The sequence below is a fragment of the Macaca thibetana genome, chromosome 5 (genome assembly GCF_024542745.1).
Source record: "Macaca thibetana thibetana isolate TM-01 chromosome 5, ASM2454274v1, whole genome shotgun sequence".
Lineage (NCBI taxonomy): Eukaryota > Metazoa > Chordata > Mammalia > Primates > Cercopithecidae > Macaca > Macaca thibetana.
In genome coordinates, this window is record NC_065582.1 from 98,648,393 (window position 1) to 98,665,754 (window position 17,362).

Consider the following 17,362-nt stretch of genomic DNA (forward strand, 5'->3'; position numbering starts at 1 on the left):
TAGTCTTAGAGCAAGCAAGGTTAGACTGCTTTAAATGTTTTAATTTTATTACACCAAATTGATGCAAACAATTGAAAAATGGCTCAAATTAATTTTAAATCTAATACATTTTCCCAAAAGATTGTAGGATTTGAACCTAGAAAGGATCCAAATCCAGATCCTATCTCTGCCATTTATGAGCTATGTCATTTTAGGCAAGCCGCTTATCTTCTCAGTGCCTTATTTTCCTCTTTTGCAAAATTTCATCACTACAGTATCATTTAATTTATAGTACTGTTGTGAGGACTGGATGTGATAAGACGTGTCAGGCATTAAAAGTAGTCCCTTGGTTCAAGCAAGCATTAAAAACACATGTTTCTATTATATTTGCTTTAAAATAAAATAACTGAACCATGGATGCATTCTTAAATACATGCAGTTGCTTAATTTTGGAAGAGGAATATAGAAATGTGTCACTTTTCACACATAGAGCTACAATTTTCCAAATATATGTCACTTGTTTCACATGTATCTAGAACTAAATAATCCCTACCATTTCTTCCTTACAGTGCTACAAGTAAAAAACATATTTCATGCGTTTTAAATTAATTAAGTGTAAAGTAACTGGCCAGGCATGGTGGCTCACACCTATAATCCCAGCACTTTGGGAGGTGATGTCAGTGGATCACCTGAGGTCAGGAGTTCAAGACCAATCAGGCCAACATGGTGAAACCACATCTCTACTAAAAATACAAAGATTAGCCTGGCATGGTAGCACACACTTGTGGTCCCAACTACTCAGGAGGCTGAGTCACAAGAATCACTTGAGCCAGGGAGGGGAGGTTGCAGTGAGCCAAGATTACACCACTGCACTCCAGCCTGGGTGACAGAGCGAAGCTCTGCCTTAAAAAACTGAAAATGAAAATTAAAAAATGAATAAACTGTAAAGTAACTGAAAGATGAGACATAACTTGTGAAATCCAAAGGAAGATGGTAAGATCATGAAGTAGTTTTTGGTAGTTCTCTTTAGGAATTTCAAAAGTTCCAGTATTTAATTCAGTAATTTCCATCTGTAAATCCAATGAACATGTACAATATTTTAAGTTTTTGTTCCAACCCTGATAGACTGTCCACCACCATGGCAGTGGTGTCTTTCTGCCATCTAGTGGAAAAACTATACTACTACAGGCACACTTTTAAAAACTTAAATATAAGGCCCTCAAACAAACAAAACCACTTCTTTTGTTTCTTAAGTTTTAAATCTTAAAAGTGGATCTGAGGGCTGGGCGTGGTGGCCCACGCTTGTAATCCCAGCACTCTGGGAGGCTGAGGCGGGTGGATCACTTGAGGTCAGGAGTTCAAAACCAGCCTGGCCAACATGGTGAAACCCCATCTCTACTAAAAATACAAAAATTAGCCGGGCATGGTGGCGGGTGCCTGTAATCCCAGCTACTCAGGAGGCTGAGGCAGGAGAATTGCTTGAACCTGGGCAGTGGAGGTTGCAGTGAACCAAGATCGTGCCAGTGCACTACAGCCTGGGCGACAGAGCAAGACTCTGTCTCAAAAAAAAGAAAAAAAAAACACCTAAACCTGAGAAGAGTGACTTTGTGATATTATAAGCACTTTTTACATTTTATTTATTTATGTATGTATGTATTTATTTATTTTATTGAGACCAGGTCTCACTCTGTTGCCCAGGCTGAAGTGCGGGGTCGCAATAACTCACTGCAGCCTCCAACTCCTGGACCCAAGTGATCCTCCCACATCAGCCTTCTGAGTAGCTGGGACTACAGGTGTAAGCCACCACTTCTAGCTAATTATTAAATTTTTTTTTAGAGACGAGTTCTCGATACTTTGCCTAGGCTGGTCTCAAACTAGAATTATTTAAATTAAATGCAGTATGAAAAACACATGAGATATGAGAGAATATGTAAAAGGCACAACTTTCAAAGTTGAATAGTGTACCCCTATTAATATAAATACCTCTCCATGAAGAAATAGTGAAAATGTTGTGATGATAAATGTTTTGTAATACTTCATTAGTCCTAACTTTTAATGGTGCATCAACTGGAAATCTTTTTTAACAAATTTTCATACTTAGATCAAAAATATCCATTGCAACAATAATAATACAACAGCCAATGCACAAAAGAACAAAATGAAGCATGAAATATATATTTCCATATGTAAAAATGTAAACACACACTCACATAGTCATTTTTTAGTGTAATGGAAACAAGATGCCTATTATCATTGGCTATTTTGTGGTTACAAATTTGCCCAGGATTAAGAAATGGCCACACCAGAAAAAAATGATTAAAACCTCTAACATCAAGCACAGTGATTTTGCTATCACACAATGTTACCTTACTAACTTAAGGCTTCTTCACAAAATAATTATCAGATCTCAATTACCTAATATTTTCATTTGAAACCCAATTACATAAAATAATAGAGATATCATAAGTGATTAATTTTTGAGGATTTTTCACATATATACATGGATAGGTAGGTAGAAAGATTATTTTAAAGGAACATTTTAGACAATAGATGTTAAATACTCTGCTGAAAAAGGACACATCTGTGAGAAGGTGAGCAAAGTGATCTCCAAAAGGCAATCACACTCTAATACTTGTGAAACCTGAGGCCAAATGGACCCAAAGCTGCAGTTCACCACTCATCTCTTCCCATCCCTGAGTCTGTCTCATACTATGAGGGAGCTTCATACTAATGCCTCTGTGACACCCTAGTTCACACATAAAAACTCAGACCATGCCTCTCCCTATACACCCCACCTCCACCCTCATACTAAAAGCAGGTTCTACAATTTGGACCAGGAATAGGGTATCTTGATTACCTCCAATGTATGCAAGCATTGGATGGGCATTTCACATTGGTCCTCATAAGCTTCACACCAACTCCTCACCCTTTGTGGAAGGGCACTGCAGGAGGACAGTGAGGTTAGGGTCTACTAGGGACTAAGAGTGGTACCGGAGTCAGTGTGATTTACAAAAGGGTATTTTCTAGAGGGCTATATGGTGGAGAGAGGATGCGAAATAATGGTGTCAAAGGAGATCCTCATGTTCAGCATTTTTCCTAGTTTCTGTATTCAAGGGTCTTGTTCTAGAATAAAGAATGTCAAACTTTCCATGGAAGCAAGGAAGACAGGAACTAAAGACAGCTGTCATGGTGAACTCCATCCTGACCCAGACGAAAAATTTGTTTCTCTGACTTGTAATGTCAACTATGGAAACAAATTTTCCCTTCAAATATGAGGTGTTTATCCTGTAGTCTGTGTTCATTCTGCAAGAGGCATGAACATACCAGATACAGACAGTATTATTCTGTTAGAGACAGACGTATGTATATACTTACCAAACTGTTCATTTTTGAAGATGAAGAACCTGCTCTTTGCTTTCTTAAACTATTAACTTCTTCTATATTTCCATCTTTTGGTTTCAAAATCATTCTGCTACTCCCTGCAGTGCCTTCTGACGAGGATCGCAGTCTCCTCTCTATAAATCTTCCTTCACGAAATGGACTGAGACTACTGGCAAGAACTATGGAAAGGAAAATAAATAAAAATGAAAGTAAATATTTAAATGTACTTTTTACAAATGTCCCACTGAGAGATCGTGGAAAACTCTTAGTGTTATTCAAAGCTTCTCTATCATGAGAAAACTTTTACATATATAGCATCAGTTTAGTTCACTTAATCATGTTATCTCTTTGAAGCCCAAAACTTTTGGAGTCATCCTTGGTTGCTTCATAGCTCACATTAATCACATAAACAAACCCTGTCCTTATTTCCTTCAAACTGTATACAGAATCTGATTCCTTCTACCTCTCTTTCTAAGACCCTGGACCAAATCCAATCTATGCTTGTTTGGTTACTGCAATATTTGCTACAATTCTCCTGCCTCTGCCTACTCCCATCTGCCTCTCCACCCCCAACACAAACTACATTCCACATGGTAGCCAGAATCATACACTTAAAACATAAATGAGAGCCATCACCACCACTCTTCTAGATAAAAGGTGATGTTTTCCAAATGGCATAACATATTCTTCATAATACGACCTATATGACTGCTCTTTCTGTCCACAAACCAGGGACAGGAGGGGCACCCTGTTCACCTGCTCACCTCTGTAACCTCATGTCCTGCTCTCCCCTCCATCACTCTGCTCCTGCTACACTGGACACCTGCTGCTCTGGTACATCACCAGCATGCTCCAGCCCCACACAGCCTTTGACCCACAACCTTGCACTAATAATATTTCTCTCAAATATCTATATGACATATTCTTTAAGTTCCTTCAAACCTTTACCAATATGTTACCTTGGGTATCATCCCACTCACATTTAAAAATGCAAACTGCAATCCCACCTCTGCTTCCTAAGCCTTTATTCTGCTTTAAACTTACCCTCAGCAGTTATCACCATCTGATATAAATAGCATGTTAACTGAGTATCCCCGGTAGAAAGTAAGCCTCAGGAAGGCAGGGATCTAGGCCTATTTTGTGTACTGCTACATACCTACTGCCCAATATAGTGTTAAAACCATAAATATTTGCTGAATGAATGAATGAGTAAATGAATAAATTGTTCTAATTAGCCTCATCTACTAGTTTAAAGACTGTCCAGAATCTATTAGTCCAATACATAGCAGTTCTTTTAAAATAACTTTTTAAGCCAATGAATACAAGTTAAATTGTCAGATAACTCAACATTTTATTGTTAGTTCTGATATGATTGTACACCTAATACACTTAGATGTGTATCAAGTACTGGCTTAAATGTTTCATACAAAATACAAACTAAATTTAGCATTATGAAGGTTAGTGTCTACAGCAAATGTTTATTGGATAAAATGCATTTACTTAGCTGTTTTTAAAACTTTAAACTTCAAAATTATAAAATCCTTATAAATAGAACACAAATATTTTCACAAACTAAAGGATAGTATACTGTCTTTGTTGACATTACCAGCCTATTTATTCAAGAATAGCCAACACACATTATCAAATCAGCAAAATTAATGTGTTATTCTGTTACAATTAGGATCTGAATCAACATATTAATAGTCTCCAAGATAATTGGTCATTCTTTAATTTCCAGAGAGAGAAACATACACAGTATTCAATTAGGCTTTGAGGAAAGTCATCATTACTAAATAAGAATTAGATATGTCAGGATAATTACATTTCTATCCCTTTTTGATATAATTTAAAAACTTCCTGACTTTCAATATCAAGTCCATCATTTGCTAACAATGTGACCCTATACAGTTATTTAACTTATTATAAATCTTAGTTATTAATATGACATGCAAAATTTTTATAAGGACTATATAAAATAGTGCATTCAATTTTCTTAATACATTTTTGGGCACATATTAATTGTACAAAAGGGTAACCATCATTAATATCATCATCATTATCATATTCTCATGATTGTATTACAGGTAAAGAAGCTACGCATATATGACACTAAAGCCAAGACCACAGACAAGAATACAAAGTTCAAAAAATGGACAAAACATGGTCAGGTGCATAAAAGTGATCTTGTATCAAATGGGAAAAGTATCAAGACAGCTGGAAAATTAAGTCTTGTATTTAAAACTTTAAAATTTCATGTTTGTGGATGAACTATATAATCCTATTACTTGTGACATTATGTTATATAAATTTTATTTCATATTTTAAGTAATGACATGTAGTAAAGCATAGTTATGGAGAGCCAGAGCTTTGGATTCAGAGTTGTAATTTGACTGCACTACTTACCAGCTGTATGATTCTTTAGCCTCTGTTCTCACATTTGTAAAATGGGAAACATAGGAGCCTACCTCATAGGATTTGTATCCCAATAATTGAATTACTAGTTTTGTGATTGTCGACACACAATTTACCTTTGCTCCCATTTTCTTGCCTGCAAAATAGCTTATAATAATAGTAGCAATTTCAATCATTTTAATTAATGTATATAAAGTAATATCTAGGACATAATCACCTCCAAATTTGGGGAAATTAGTAGTAGTAGTAGTAGTAGCATTAATGATAGCAGAGAAAAAGGAATTAAAATATGTCTAAGACAGCCCAGCAGGTGGTATTTTTCAATAATTATCTTGAACTGAATTTCATGTTAAAAAAACAAAATTTTCTGTAGCCATATTAGAGTAATTCATATATACTACCACTTTTTTTAAACTAAAGAGGTGTCCAAAATTGCAGAGTTAATGTCAGAGGCAGGGTTGAAACCTGTCTCCAGCTTCCAAAGATAGGTTATTTTTAAGCTTACAATTCTGTTTTTGTATCTAGAGATAGGAATTATTTATATTGAAACACAGATCCTATTTAATAATGAAAGCTTAGTTAACAAAGGAAATAATGTTAAATTATACAAATTTTATAGTGATTTTAGCTGGAATATATCAATTTCACTAAATAAGAAATACCAATGCCTCTATAACAAACTCTATAAAAGACAGTCCTTACTTTGGAGAAATCCACATTGCAAACAGAATTAGTTTCCTTTCACTTTCTTCTGAAGGTGCTCCAATAAGCACCATAACTAAGAGGCTGCTTCTTAGTTATGGATAACATAACCAAGAAAAAATGAATAATATTGCTGAATTACATTTTCAGCCTAATACAATTGATGTAAGTTTAAAATCAAGCAGGGGAAACATTTAACACAAATTATAAATAGGAAACCATTTTGAAAGTGAAAAACAAGAAAAATGTGGTTTCCATTTATGAGATGGAATAAGAAAACTGAATAAAGTACAATGAAAATCAATTCATATCATTTGTTACACAAAGAAAATCAGCATACCTTTGGCAGGATTTGCTTCATATCCATATGACGTTTTGTTAAAAGTATGATGATCACCAGAAGTAGGTATTATCTTTGAATCTGAAATAGGATGGATCCCTTTAACATGTTCAGCTATTGCTTTATGTTGCTCATAAAATCCAAGTTTCCTTGGAGAGTCTGTCCCCAACATTGTTTCACCATTTTGTAACCCTATATTTTCTTCTCTTTCAGTATGTGCTGGTAGGTTATTCTCTGAGTGCCTCACACTTGTAGCAGGTAGTTCAGCAATTTGTAATAACACTTCCTTCTGATTAGCAGCAGAGGTTTCTGGTAAGGAATTAGATTCAGTGCTACATTGACCCTCTAACCTATATTTCCCGGGAGACATAATTGCACAGGGGACAGTTCCCATAAGTTCTATTGTTGTCTTTGTAACAGCAGCAGGATTGAGAGACATCTGAGAGGTAGAATCATTGTGGCCAAAGTTGTCACAGTGGGATGCCATGCTTCCACTTTTAGAAAATGCATCCGTTTCAGACACAGAATCTTCAGTCAAGGCTAAAAATTCTGAAGGTGTCTGAGCTGTGGTAAGATCAGCAGAAAGCAAAGGAGATTGTAAAGAGCTTCCTGCCCGTTCCGTTACATCCACAGAGCAGGATGGCGAAGCTCTTACTAACACAGGTTCTCTCTCTTGGTACTGTGTAACTTCCAATGAGAATTCAGACTGCTGTACCAGTGAAATAGATTGGCTCTGTAGAACTGGCTTAGAAAATTTATAGTGAGATGAAAAAGATTTAGGGAGTAGCTTCCTTGTTGACTGCTTAACAGAACGGCGAGTTTGGTCTTCTGTGAAACCAGAATCATCCCCTTCACTTTTGCCGGAACTTAGACAATTTATAAAGACATTCTTGTTAGTTGAGTGCTCTTTTTCCCTTTCAAAGTCCTCTGTCAAAGATCTTGTTATCTTCTTATTTCGTGAACTACTAAAACCAACAGAATGTCTTCCCCTGGTCTTAATATGTTCTTCCAAACTCAGTTTCTGCATATTGCTGTGACCAGGTTGAGCACCATTTGAAATACTAAGGTTCTGGTTGGTAGGTTCTTGCTTAGGCTCACTCCCCTTCTTATGGTGGAAGCTAATGGAAGGAGTACGGAATATGCTCCTCCGTTTACCTGTGCTACCTGAGCTTGAGTTAGTGCTGGAAGGAGAGGAACTGTGGACACCAACTGTATTACTGGAAGAAGGTGAAGAAGGAAGAGAATCATGTCTTCTGCTAATACTTCTTCTGAATATCGGCAACCGGGAGACCAGGGTAGATCGTCTTGATCCTGAGTCCCCCATTGGGACTCCAAGGCTTGCACTGTGAAAGCCAACTTAGCAGCCTGAGAAAGGTTAAAACAAAAAGAACAAGTCAATAGAATTCAAGTACAAATAATACATTTTAAAACAAAATACTGTTTTTCAAGACACGAAATAGAATTCGGTTTATACTAAAACAATCAATAACAAAAATCTGATACCTAATAAACGTTTTTGAATTTATAAGTAGTAAAAATGATCCAATAACTTGTACTGATATTTTATAGTGATGCAAACATTTTAAGATTAACAAAAATATATAAAGTTTATTCAAGAGTGTTGGCTTTGGAGACACCAGGTATTTAAGACCCAGACTTACTACTTACAGCTGTTCCATAATTTTAGTAAACTGTTTATTCTTAACTTTTTATGTTTTTTTTTTAGATGCAGTAGGCACGTGACAGACATAATAATTTCTGTCTGGGTAAATGCACCACCATGAGTCTTGTCAGAGACCACTAGAAGTATTTTCATTTTATACCACATGATTCAACAAGGTCCTGATGGGAGCTCAACAGAATCATAAACAAGACAATGGTATAGCCTGACACCACCATCAGCACTCAAAGAAAAACCAATCGCTATAGACTTTTTTTTCTCTCTTTTTTTTCTCTCTCTCTCTTTTTTAAATTATACTTTAAGTTCTAGGGTATATGTGCACAACATGCAGGTTTGTTACATATGTATTCATGTGCCATGTTGGTGTGCTGCACCCATTAACTGGTCATTTACAATAGGTATTTCTCTTATTGCCATCCCTCCCCCTTCCCCCGACCCCACCACAAGTTTGATTTGGGAAGCTGAGAGATAAGCAGGCCATTGGAAGAAGAAACTAAATCACAAGGATATAACGTAGAGTTACAAACAAGTTAAACTTATGAGAGAACCACAGGTGTCAGTTGAAGAAAATGCTTGAATAAAAACTAAGACAGTTGGTAACGTTGAGAGAAGTGAGAATACATACTGAGAGAATCAGAAGCATAGAAAATTTATGAACCATATTAATGTCAGTATATTCAGGGTATCAATGGAGAAGATAAAGGAGGAGAAGGACAAGGGTGAGGAGAGGTGGCAGCTACAACTCATCAACTTCGACGTACCAGGTACTTCCCAACAGATTATCTCTTTCACACCTTGTATTTCTAGAAATAGGTAATAAGACTATGAACATTTTACAACAGAAAAGCAACTTGTGTAATGTCATTCAGCCAACACTTGGCAAAACAGGAATAAAAAACCAAGCCTTATCTAACTATGGGGTAAGCTTATAATCAGCATGGAACATACTACATTCACTAATTAGTCATGAGCTCCTACTGCTGAATGAAGGCCCTGCTATGTTTCTACATCAGGGATTCAAACTTGTACAGCAAATATTGTTATTCTAGTGACCACCATTTTTCACTGATTTTTAAACTGTACCTGATTTGGATGCTATTTTATTTATGAGTTTTGCTTAATCCTTCAACTGTAATGCACCCTCTCCCTTTGTAAATTGAATCAGACTCTGTTTCATTTTCTTAGTTTTTACAACCAAAACTACCTGACTAAAAATTAATACTATACAAAATTTAAAATCCTCTATTTTATCATCCTTGTAAATATGAGAATTGATCAAGTAAAATACTTTCATTTCCTTGAAAAAGTATGTGACAAAAATGATGAATATTTGCTTTTAGATATTCATTCATAACTATTTAATACTTTTCTCCAAACAACATAAAATCTGACATATTTGTATTATAAGATTTTTCGTGGATGATTTTTCACTACAGTCAATGACTTTAATTTTAAAACTTGATTTTATTTTTAATTCACAGATGACAATTGTATATACTTATGAGGTATAATGTGATTTTTGATATGTGTTTATATTATAAAATAATTAAGCAAATTAACATACCTATCACCTCATATACATACCATTTTTTGTACTGACAGCATTTAAAATGTACTCCTTTACCCATTTTGAAATATGCAGTACATTATTATTAACTATAGTCACCATGCTGTGTAATCAATCTCTAAAACTTATTTCTCCTGTCTAACTGAAACTCTGTACCTTCTGAACATTATTTCCCCATTCCCCTGGCCCCAACACCCCAGCCCCCGGTCTTACCATCCCGGTCTCTGGTAACCATTCTACTTTCTACTTCTATGAGTTTAATGATTTAGATTCCATATATAAGGGAGATCATGCAATATTTGTCTGTCTGTGCCTAGGTTATTTCATTGAGCATAATGTCCTCCAGGTTTATCCATGTTGTGACATGTGACAGAATTTCTTTTTTAGGCTGAATAGCATTTCATTATATATATAAACCACATTTTCTTAATCCATTCATCCACAGATGTACACTTAGGTTTGTTGTATATCTTGGCTATCATGAATAATGATGCAATAAGCATAGGAGTACAGATCTCTTTGACATACTGATTTCAATTGTTTGGCTATATACCCAGAAGTAGGATTGCTGGATCATATGATAGTTCTATCTTTAGTTTTGGAGGAACCTCCATACTGTGTTCCACAGAGGCTGTGCTAATTTACATACCCACCAACAGTGTGCAAGAGTTCCCTTTTCTCCATATGAATTTGAATTTAAATCAAACTATATGTGAACCACTCCCAAAACATTTCAGTATTCTTGTAAGGCTTTGCTTGAAGAAAACCTAAAACATAAACATACATTTTAGCTCTTAAAATTGTTCACAAATAAAAATGTGTGATTTTCCTCACAGCTTAGATTTTCCAAAGTGTATACAATGAATAATACATGTTTTCATGACTATATTCTTTAAAATGTTTCAGCTAACATCATTCACAGCCATGATTTTTTTCACTTACATGCAACATTTATTTCCATTCAATGCCTATTGAAGAATTTTTCTCTAATTAGAACTTAATCAACCAAAATGATTTGCAGCTGGTTGTGAACCTATAGCCTTCAATGCCTGAATGTCAAGATATCAACCAGCATTACTGAAATACTCAAAATTTATGTATATTAAATATTTACTGGCCATTTTCGAAGTATTTTCTGCATATGGAGCAGCATTAAAAGTAAAAGAGTCAGTCCCATATCTCTTTAGCAAGTATTCAAAGGATCTAACTGACGAAAAAAAAATTTTTAAACAATTTTATAATCACTCTTGCTCTTAAATACTTAATGAAAACCACCAGACTTCCACTGGGCACAAATAATCTATTAAGGTCAGTGATATGTTTGTCCTAATTTCTTTAAGTAAAAACATCATAGATACCAAAAGGTATCTGCACATTATTGAATAACCTGGAGTAGATACAAATCTACTAGAGATAAATATCCTTCACATGTCTTTTATTTTTAACATGAACTCATATTTCCCTTGAGAGCTTCCCAGCTAAATAAGGAGAAAATAGACTATAGATCAGGATTATCCATATTCTTTAGGAAAGCTGTTTAAGGCTTGGATGCTGTCTACATTTCCAGATTCACTACTCTTCTCCTCACACTTCATGATCCATTTACACTGATGACTGTCATTTTCTTATCTTTCTTTCCTTTTCCTTTTCTTTCTTTCTTTGTTTTATGTTTTGTTTTGTTTTTTTGTTTTGTTTTGTTTTTGGAGACAAGGTCTTGCTCTGTCACCCAGGCTAGAATGCAGTGGAGAGAACATAGCTAACTGCAGCCTCAAATTCATGTGCTCAAGCTATCCTTCTACCTCAGCCTCCCAAGTAGCTGGGACTACAGGCATACAGCATCATGCCCAATTAACTTTAAAAAAAAGTTTCATAGAGACAGAGTCTTGCTATGTTGCACAGGCTGATCTCAAACTCCTGGCCTCAAACAATCCTCCTGCCTCGGTGTCCCAAAGTGTTGGGAGCCCAGGCATGAGCCACTGCACTTGGTCATGACTGCCATTTTCTGATCACTTTCACCTTCAAGACCTTTGGAGATTTAGGTCCACCAGCTTGGGATGCCCTTCCTGTAACTCCAACATGGCAAAAGCCTCCTACTTTAGTTTTGGAGGAACCTCCATACTGTGTTCCACAGAGGCTGTGCTAATTTACATACCCACCAACAGTGTGCAAGAGTTCACTTTTCTCCATATGAATTTGAATTTAAATCAAACTATATGTGAACCACTTCCAAAACATTGCCCCTTCCAAGTTGCCATCCCTGACACTCTTTCCCTACCTGACAACCCATTCCCACTGTCTCCCATCCTGGAAATGGTACTCCTCCTTTACATTTCCTCAAGTATTAGCTTACATAGTAAGCATCTGTTTATTTATCTCAAGTTACGATTTTGTCTTAATGACAAAAACCACTTCTCCTTAATTTGATACCCAGTGCCTGAGAAAATATGCAATTTGTACCTATAGAGTACACAGATTTCTATGTTTTAACTTCAACACTTCAGGATTTCAAACCTACATAAACATATTTTCTGTCTCACTGCCATGAATAAATCTTATAATTCTGAGGGTAATTATGCTAAATTACAACTTTTAGAGATTCATATTTATTAAAAGGCTTCCAAACTTTAAAAGTTCAATAATCTGAAATTTGCTAATAAACAGTTGAAAACATGAAAACATAATGCTGAATAAGTTTCATGAAATAATATGTCATCACAGCAACTTCAATTATTCACTAAAGATAAATGCAACAACATCATCACTGCTAATTTTATTTCTTTTTACTACAATGTTTTTATAACAGTTACCTTTAATCCCTTAGCAAACATTGTATACATTTTTATAAGTTTCCAAATTGGATAAAATAAACATCTTTTCTCAATTCTTATCTAATATTTCTCGATTCAGAAATCATAGTCACTTTCATAATAATAGGTCTTAAAAATATGAAGGTTGAACTAGACCCATCCATTATCTAGGGGTCTTTACTACCATAAACGTTATTTTATTTTGAAAAAACAAATTTGTTACATAAGTTTTTTATTATAAATTTAATGATATGTAAATAAACAAAAGGTAAGATTAACTTGAAGATAACACTACTATACAAATGTATATGGGCCCTATTAGAAGTAAAACTCAGTTTGATCGCTTAGAAATTTACAATGGCAACCTGAAGAAATAGTACTTTTGTTCTTTAGCACCAGGATTTAACAAAAGGCTTCCAGAAGGTACAGTACTCTATTCAGTGACCTCTACAACCTTAGCAAACACAATCATTACCCTTAACAGAGTACCACATTATAGGAGGATCTATTCTAAATAAACTTAGAGTCAAATTTCTTATTTGATATGGTTGAAGAAGATATGAATTCTAGTTAAATGATTCATAATTTGGACATGGATCATTAATATGTTACCTACTTAAAGTTGGACTAAAAGTAAAATATATTACATAATTAAGACATTTTAAAAATTACTGTCTGGGTGCAGTGGTTCATGCCTGTCAATCCCAACACTTTAGGAGGCTGAAGTAGGAGGACAGCTTGAGCCCAGGGGTTGGAGACCAGCCTGAGAAACATAGGGAGAGCCGATCTCTTAAAAAAATTAATTAACTAGGTATGGTGGCACACACCTGTTGTCCCAGCTACCTGGAAGGTTGAGGTGGGAGGATCCCTTGAGCCTTGGAGGTCAAGGCTGCAGTAAATCACAATCGCACCATTGCACTCTAGCCTGGGTGACAGAACAAGACCCTGTCTCAAAAAAAAAAAAAAAAACTATTTCTTTTGTGATTCCAAATGCATAAATTAACCAACAGCATAAAACAGTCCTGCAGGGTTTCAGAGCTGTATCATCTTGGAAGCTGACTACCATATACTTAAATAGGTCTATCTGTCTGTACAGGTAAAAAGAAAGCAAAATTACCTTCGCTTTTCTTCTTTCTCATTGCTTTTCAAATATTTTCCTAGAATTTGTACACCCCTCATATTTTTTCATTATGAGTCATAGATGATGACATGTCACCTGGTCTCATATCTGAGATAATCCTAAGTATTCTTTGTCTCTCTTATATACCTCTTACATACACGTGTAATTGGCACTTAAATGCAAGTACTACCACTTACTGATACTATAAACTGGAACATCAATAATAATTACTTTATAGAGTATTTTAAGAATGAGAAGATACTACATCACAAGGACACTAACCCACTGCTTGGCACAGAGTAGATATACAGCTCTGCCTTTTCTATTGAAATATATTCAAGCAAGAGGTAGATGGTGGTGCAGCTCTTAGAGTAGTTATGAAAATCATCTACCTAACAAAATGTGTGTCACAACCAGTCTATTAAAAATCACCTAAAATAATATTGAAGAGATGTATATAATGTGAGATCAGTACTCTGACCTCTTATAATCAAATTCCCTAAATTTATATTTTTATTGGCATTTGAAAACAAATGATCAATATTTGAAATGTTTAGGGGAATGCTGCGTAAGTTAAATCTGTTCCCAGCTCTATTCTTTCCCAGAAAAACATTCAGAAAATAATCTGGTAGAGCCTAAATGACCATATTAAAAAGAAAATCTTCCATTATACTTGGTGAAAATAAAAGAAGATCCATGAACGAAACAAATATTTCCTAGGTAATAATTTTAACATTAAGAAAATGATGGCAGAAAATTAATAATATGTAAACATATCAAAGGACATTGATCAATTTTTACCAAAATAAGTAGGATATCAGCTTGAAGTAACTTCCCAATCTTACCTAATTATATCATTTAACCCAGATATAAACAGGGCTCGCACTTGTGAAGATTCTTGCAGTCCAGGCTCTTTCTACTAGAAAGACCATGCTATCTACATCTCAACACTTTTTCAGTTTATCTCTACATGCATTTCCAAAATGTTTTTGCTGTTTCCCCTTAAATAAATGGGAAAATAACGGAGGCATTTTTAACAGCTAAATGATTCCCACAACGCTGACAAAGGCCACTTGTGCCAGTAAGGTCAGTGAGGAGAATATGAGACACGTTAAAAGGATGGCTAATCGGGACCAAGTGGGTGATCAGTCACAGAAAAGAGAATGAAATTGTCAGCCTAAGGTAGAAAAAGCCAGAAATCACGTAATTGATTACATATGTTTAATTAACAATTTATTGAATTCGTATATAATTTAGCCATATTGAGTACACTAAGTTGTTCTCAACAAATACACAAAATAACCAAAACAAATAATTGCTTATATAAGAAATGTCTGTCTTTGGGTCACTCCTAAAAATGAACTGACACAAAACATGGTATATAAGCAAAGATAGATTGTCTCTGATTAGATTTGTATAAATCAGTCCTCCAGATAAAAAGAGAAAGAGGGTGAGTGGTGTGCAAGTAGCATGACAATGGGAACAGCTACAAAAGGAAAGAAGAACACATTAGAAAGAAATTATTCTAGCAGGATTTAGGAAAGCAGATGAATTATTTGGATTAATTAAGGGATGATGATAAATATTTAGAAAGACATAAGTTACACATTTATATATGTAATCTTGATACTCAGCCAGATATGATCTTGATTCTTTAATGACCAGAAGAAGCAGAGAGAAAAGAGAAATAGAGAAAGATGGGCTCTGGTCAGACATACAAAGAAGTTAGTGGTAAAAGAAGAAAGAAGTGTAAAAGCATATGACCCAGGCTTAAGTAAATAATAAGAGGCACATTTATGCTTAAAGAATCCTACAGTTGCATGTACTAAGGTTTAGACACAGTGAATGCATAACTGTTAAGAATTCAGACTCTGATACAAGAATAGCTGGGTTTAAATTCAGCACTACATTTAAGAGCTGTGTGACTTTAGTGTGACTTAAATAAATGGCGTAACCTCCTTGAGCCTGAGCTGCTTCTTGGGGATCACAGTAGCATCTGCCTTGAAAAATTTTTCAGAAAAGCAAAAAAGTTAATGCAATAAAGCACTTAGAACAGGGTCTAGTACATGACCGACGCTCAATAATTTATGTATCATAATCAATTAACCATGTTTGCGCTGTTTTAGAGCAAAGATGTTTTCCTTAGCGTATAACTTTCCCCCACCTTTTCTGCTGTAAGTTCTAACTCTGTCTACTCCTAGACTAGTACTGTTACTTTCTGAGCCAATCCCAAAAAGTATGGAAAAAGCATCAGAGGCTGCAGTATCCACATGCTAATGAGGCTCGAATTAGTACCTCTACCTTATATCACTGAATAAATAGGGATGGAACCAATATTACAAACATTTTTAAACCTGTCTGTTACAAATAATTTCATTTAGCCATACCTTCCTTGCTTTTGACCCAAAATATTTGACACATTGATCACTTTGACTGCACATGACTGAATAATTGTTCACTGTCAACAAAATAGTTCAGACAGGGAGCAAAGAACTGACAATATTATGAACATTCAAAGACTCTCTCGGAGTCTGAATAAATTTGTTGAGCAGTGGCAATGTCAGTACAACAAATATACAACTTTAAAGAGGATAGCACACATCTGAAAGTATATGTTTATTAGTAAAGAGCAGTTGCATTTTTTTATATCTTCCATTGGCGAATTGGCTTGGTTTTAAAACACTGATTTAAAAAAAAAGTCATCACAGATCCAGGATAGGTTTCCTAGAAGTAGAGCCTGAGTAAAGAATTCTTGTTCTAACATGTCAAGCTGATTAAAGAAAGAAAGGCTAATAAGATGGGGACACTGGGGATAAGTGGAGAAGAAGCTAAGCCAAGATGTGGTCAAAAACTGGACACTAGCTTCAGACTGATCCCATGGGAAAGCTCTGGCGCACAAACTGATACATTAAGACAGGGGCTGGTCTTTGGTATCCTATGCCAGTCAGATAATTAATATCTGGAATATATAAAGAACTATAAATCAATAAGAAAAAGAACCTAAAAGCAAAAATAAATGAGCAAAGAATAAGAACAAGTAATTCCTGAAAGAAGGAACACAAATCACTAATGAATATATTTTTTAAATACTCAAACTCATTAGTAATCGGGGAAATAGAAAGGACTCCTATAAGCCGGTAAGAAAACACAAAGAATAAAAGGGAGCAAAGAATAGTAACAGGAAATTTACAGAAGAGGAAATATAAATCACTAATCAACATGTGAGCAGATAATCAACTCCATAATTAATCAGAAATAAATACAATATTTTTCATCCATAACTTTTTAAAATTTAATAATATCAGGTTTGGTGAAAGAAGTAGTACATATGGACGGACACTTACAAAGAAATCCAAATTGTTAAAGTCATTTT

General features: G+C 35.1%; 1 protein-coding gene across 8 annotated transcripts in view; it reads right to left on the reverse strand.

Annotated features, from left to right (window-relative positions):
• CCSER1 (coiled-coil serine rich protein 1) overlaps nt 1-17,362 on the reverse strand; it is a 1,438,304-nt gene that overhangs the window by 1,267,006 nt on the left and 153,936 nt on the right. For all 8 annotated transcript variants that reach the window (XM_050790436.1, XM_050790437.1, XM_050790435.1 and 5 more), the window contains exons 2-3: nt 6,815-8,179; nt 3,355-3,539 (exon numbers count right to left, since the gene is read on the reverse strand). In XM_050790436.1, coding sequence (XP_050646393.1) covers nt 3,355-3,539; nt 6,815-8,138 — 1,509 coding nt within the window. In that variant the 5' untranslated portion in view covers nt 8,139-8,179. The remainder of the gene's footprint in view (nt 1-3,354; nt 3,540-6,814; nt 8,180-17,362) is intronic.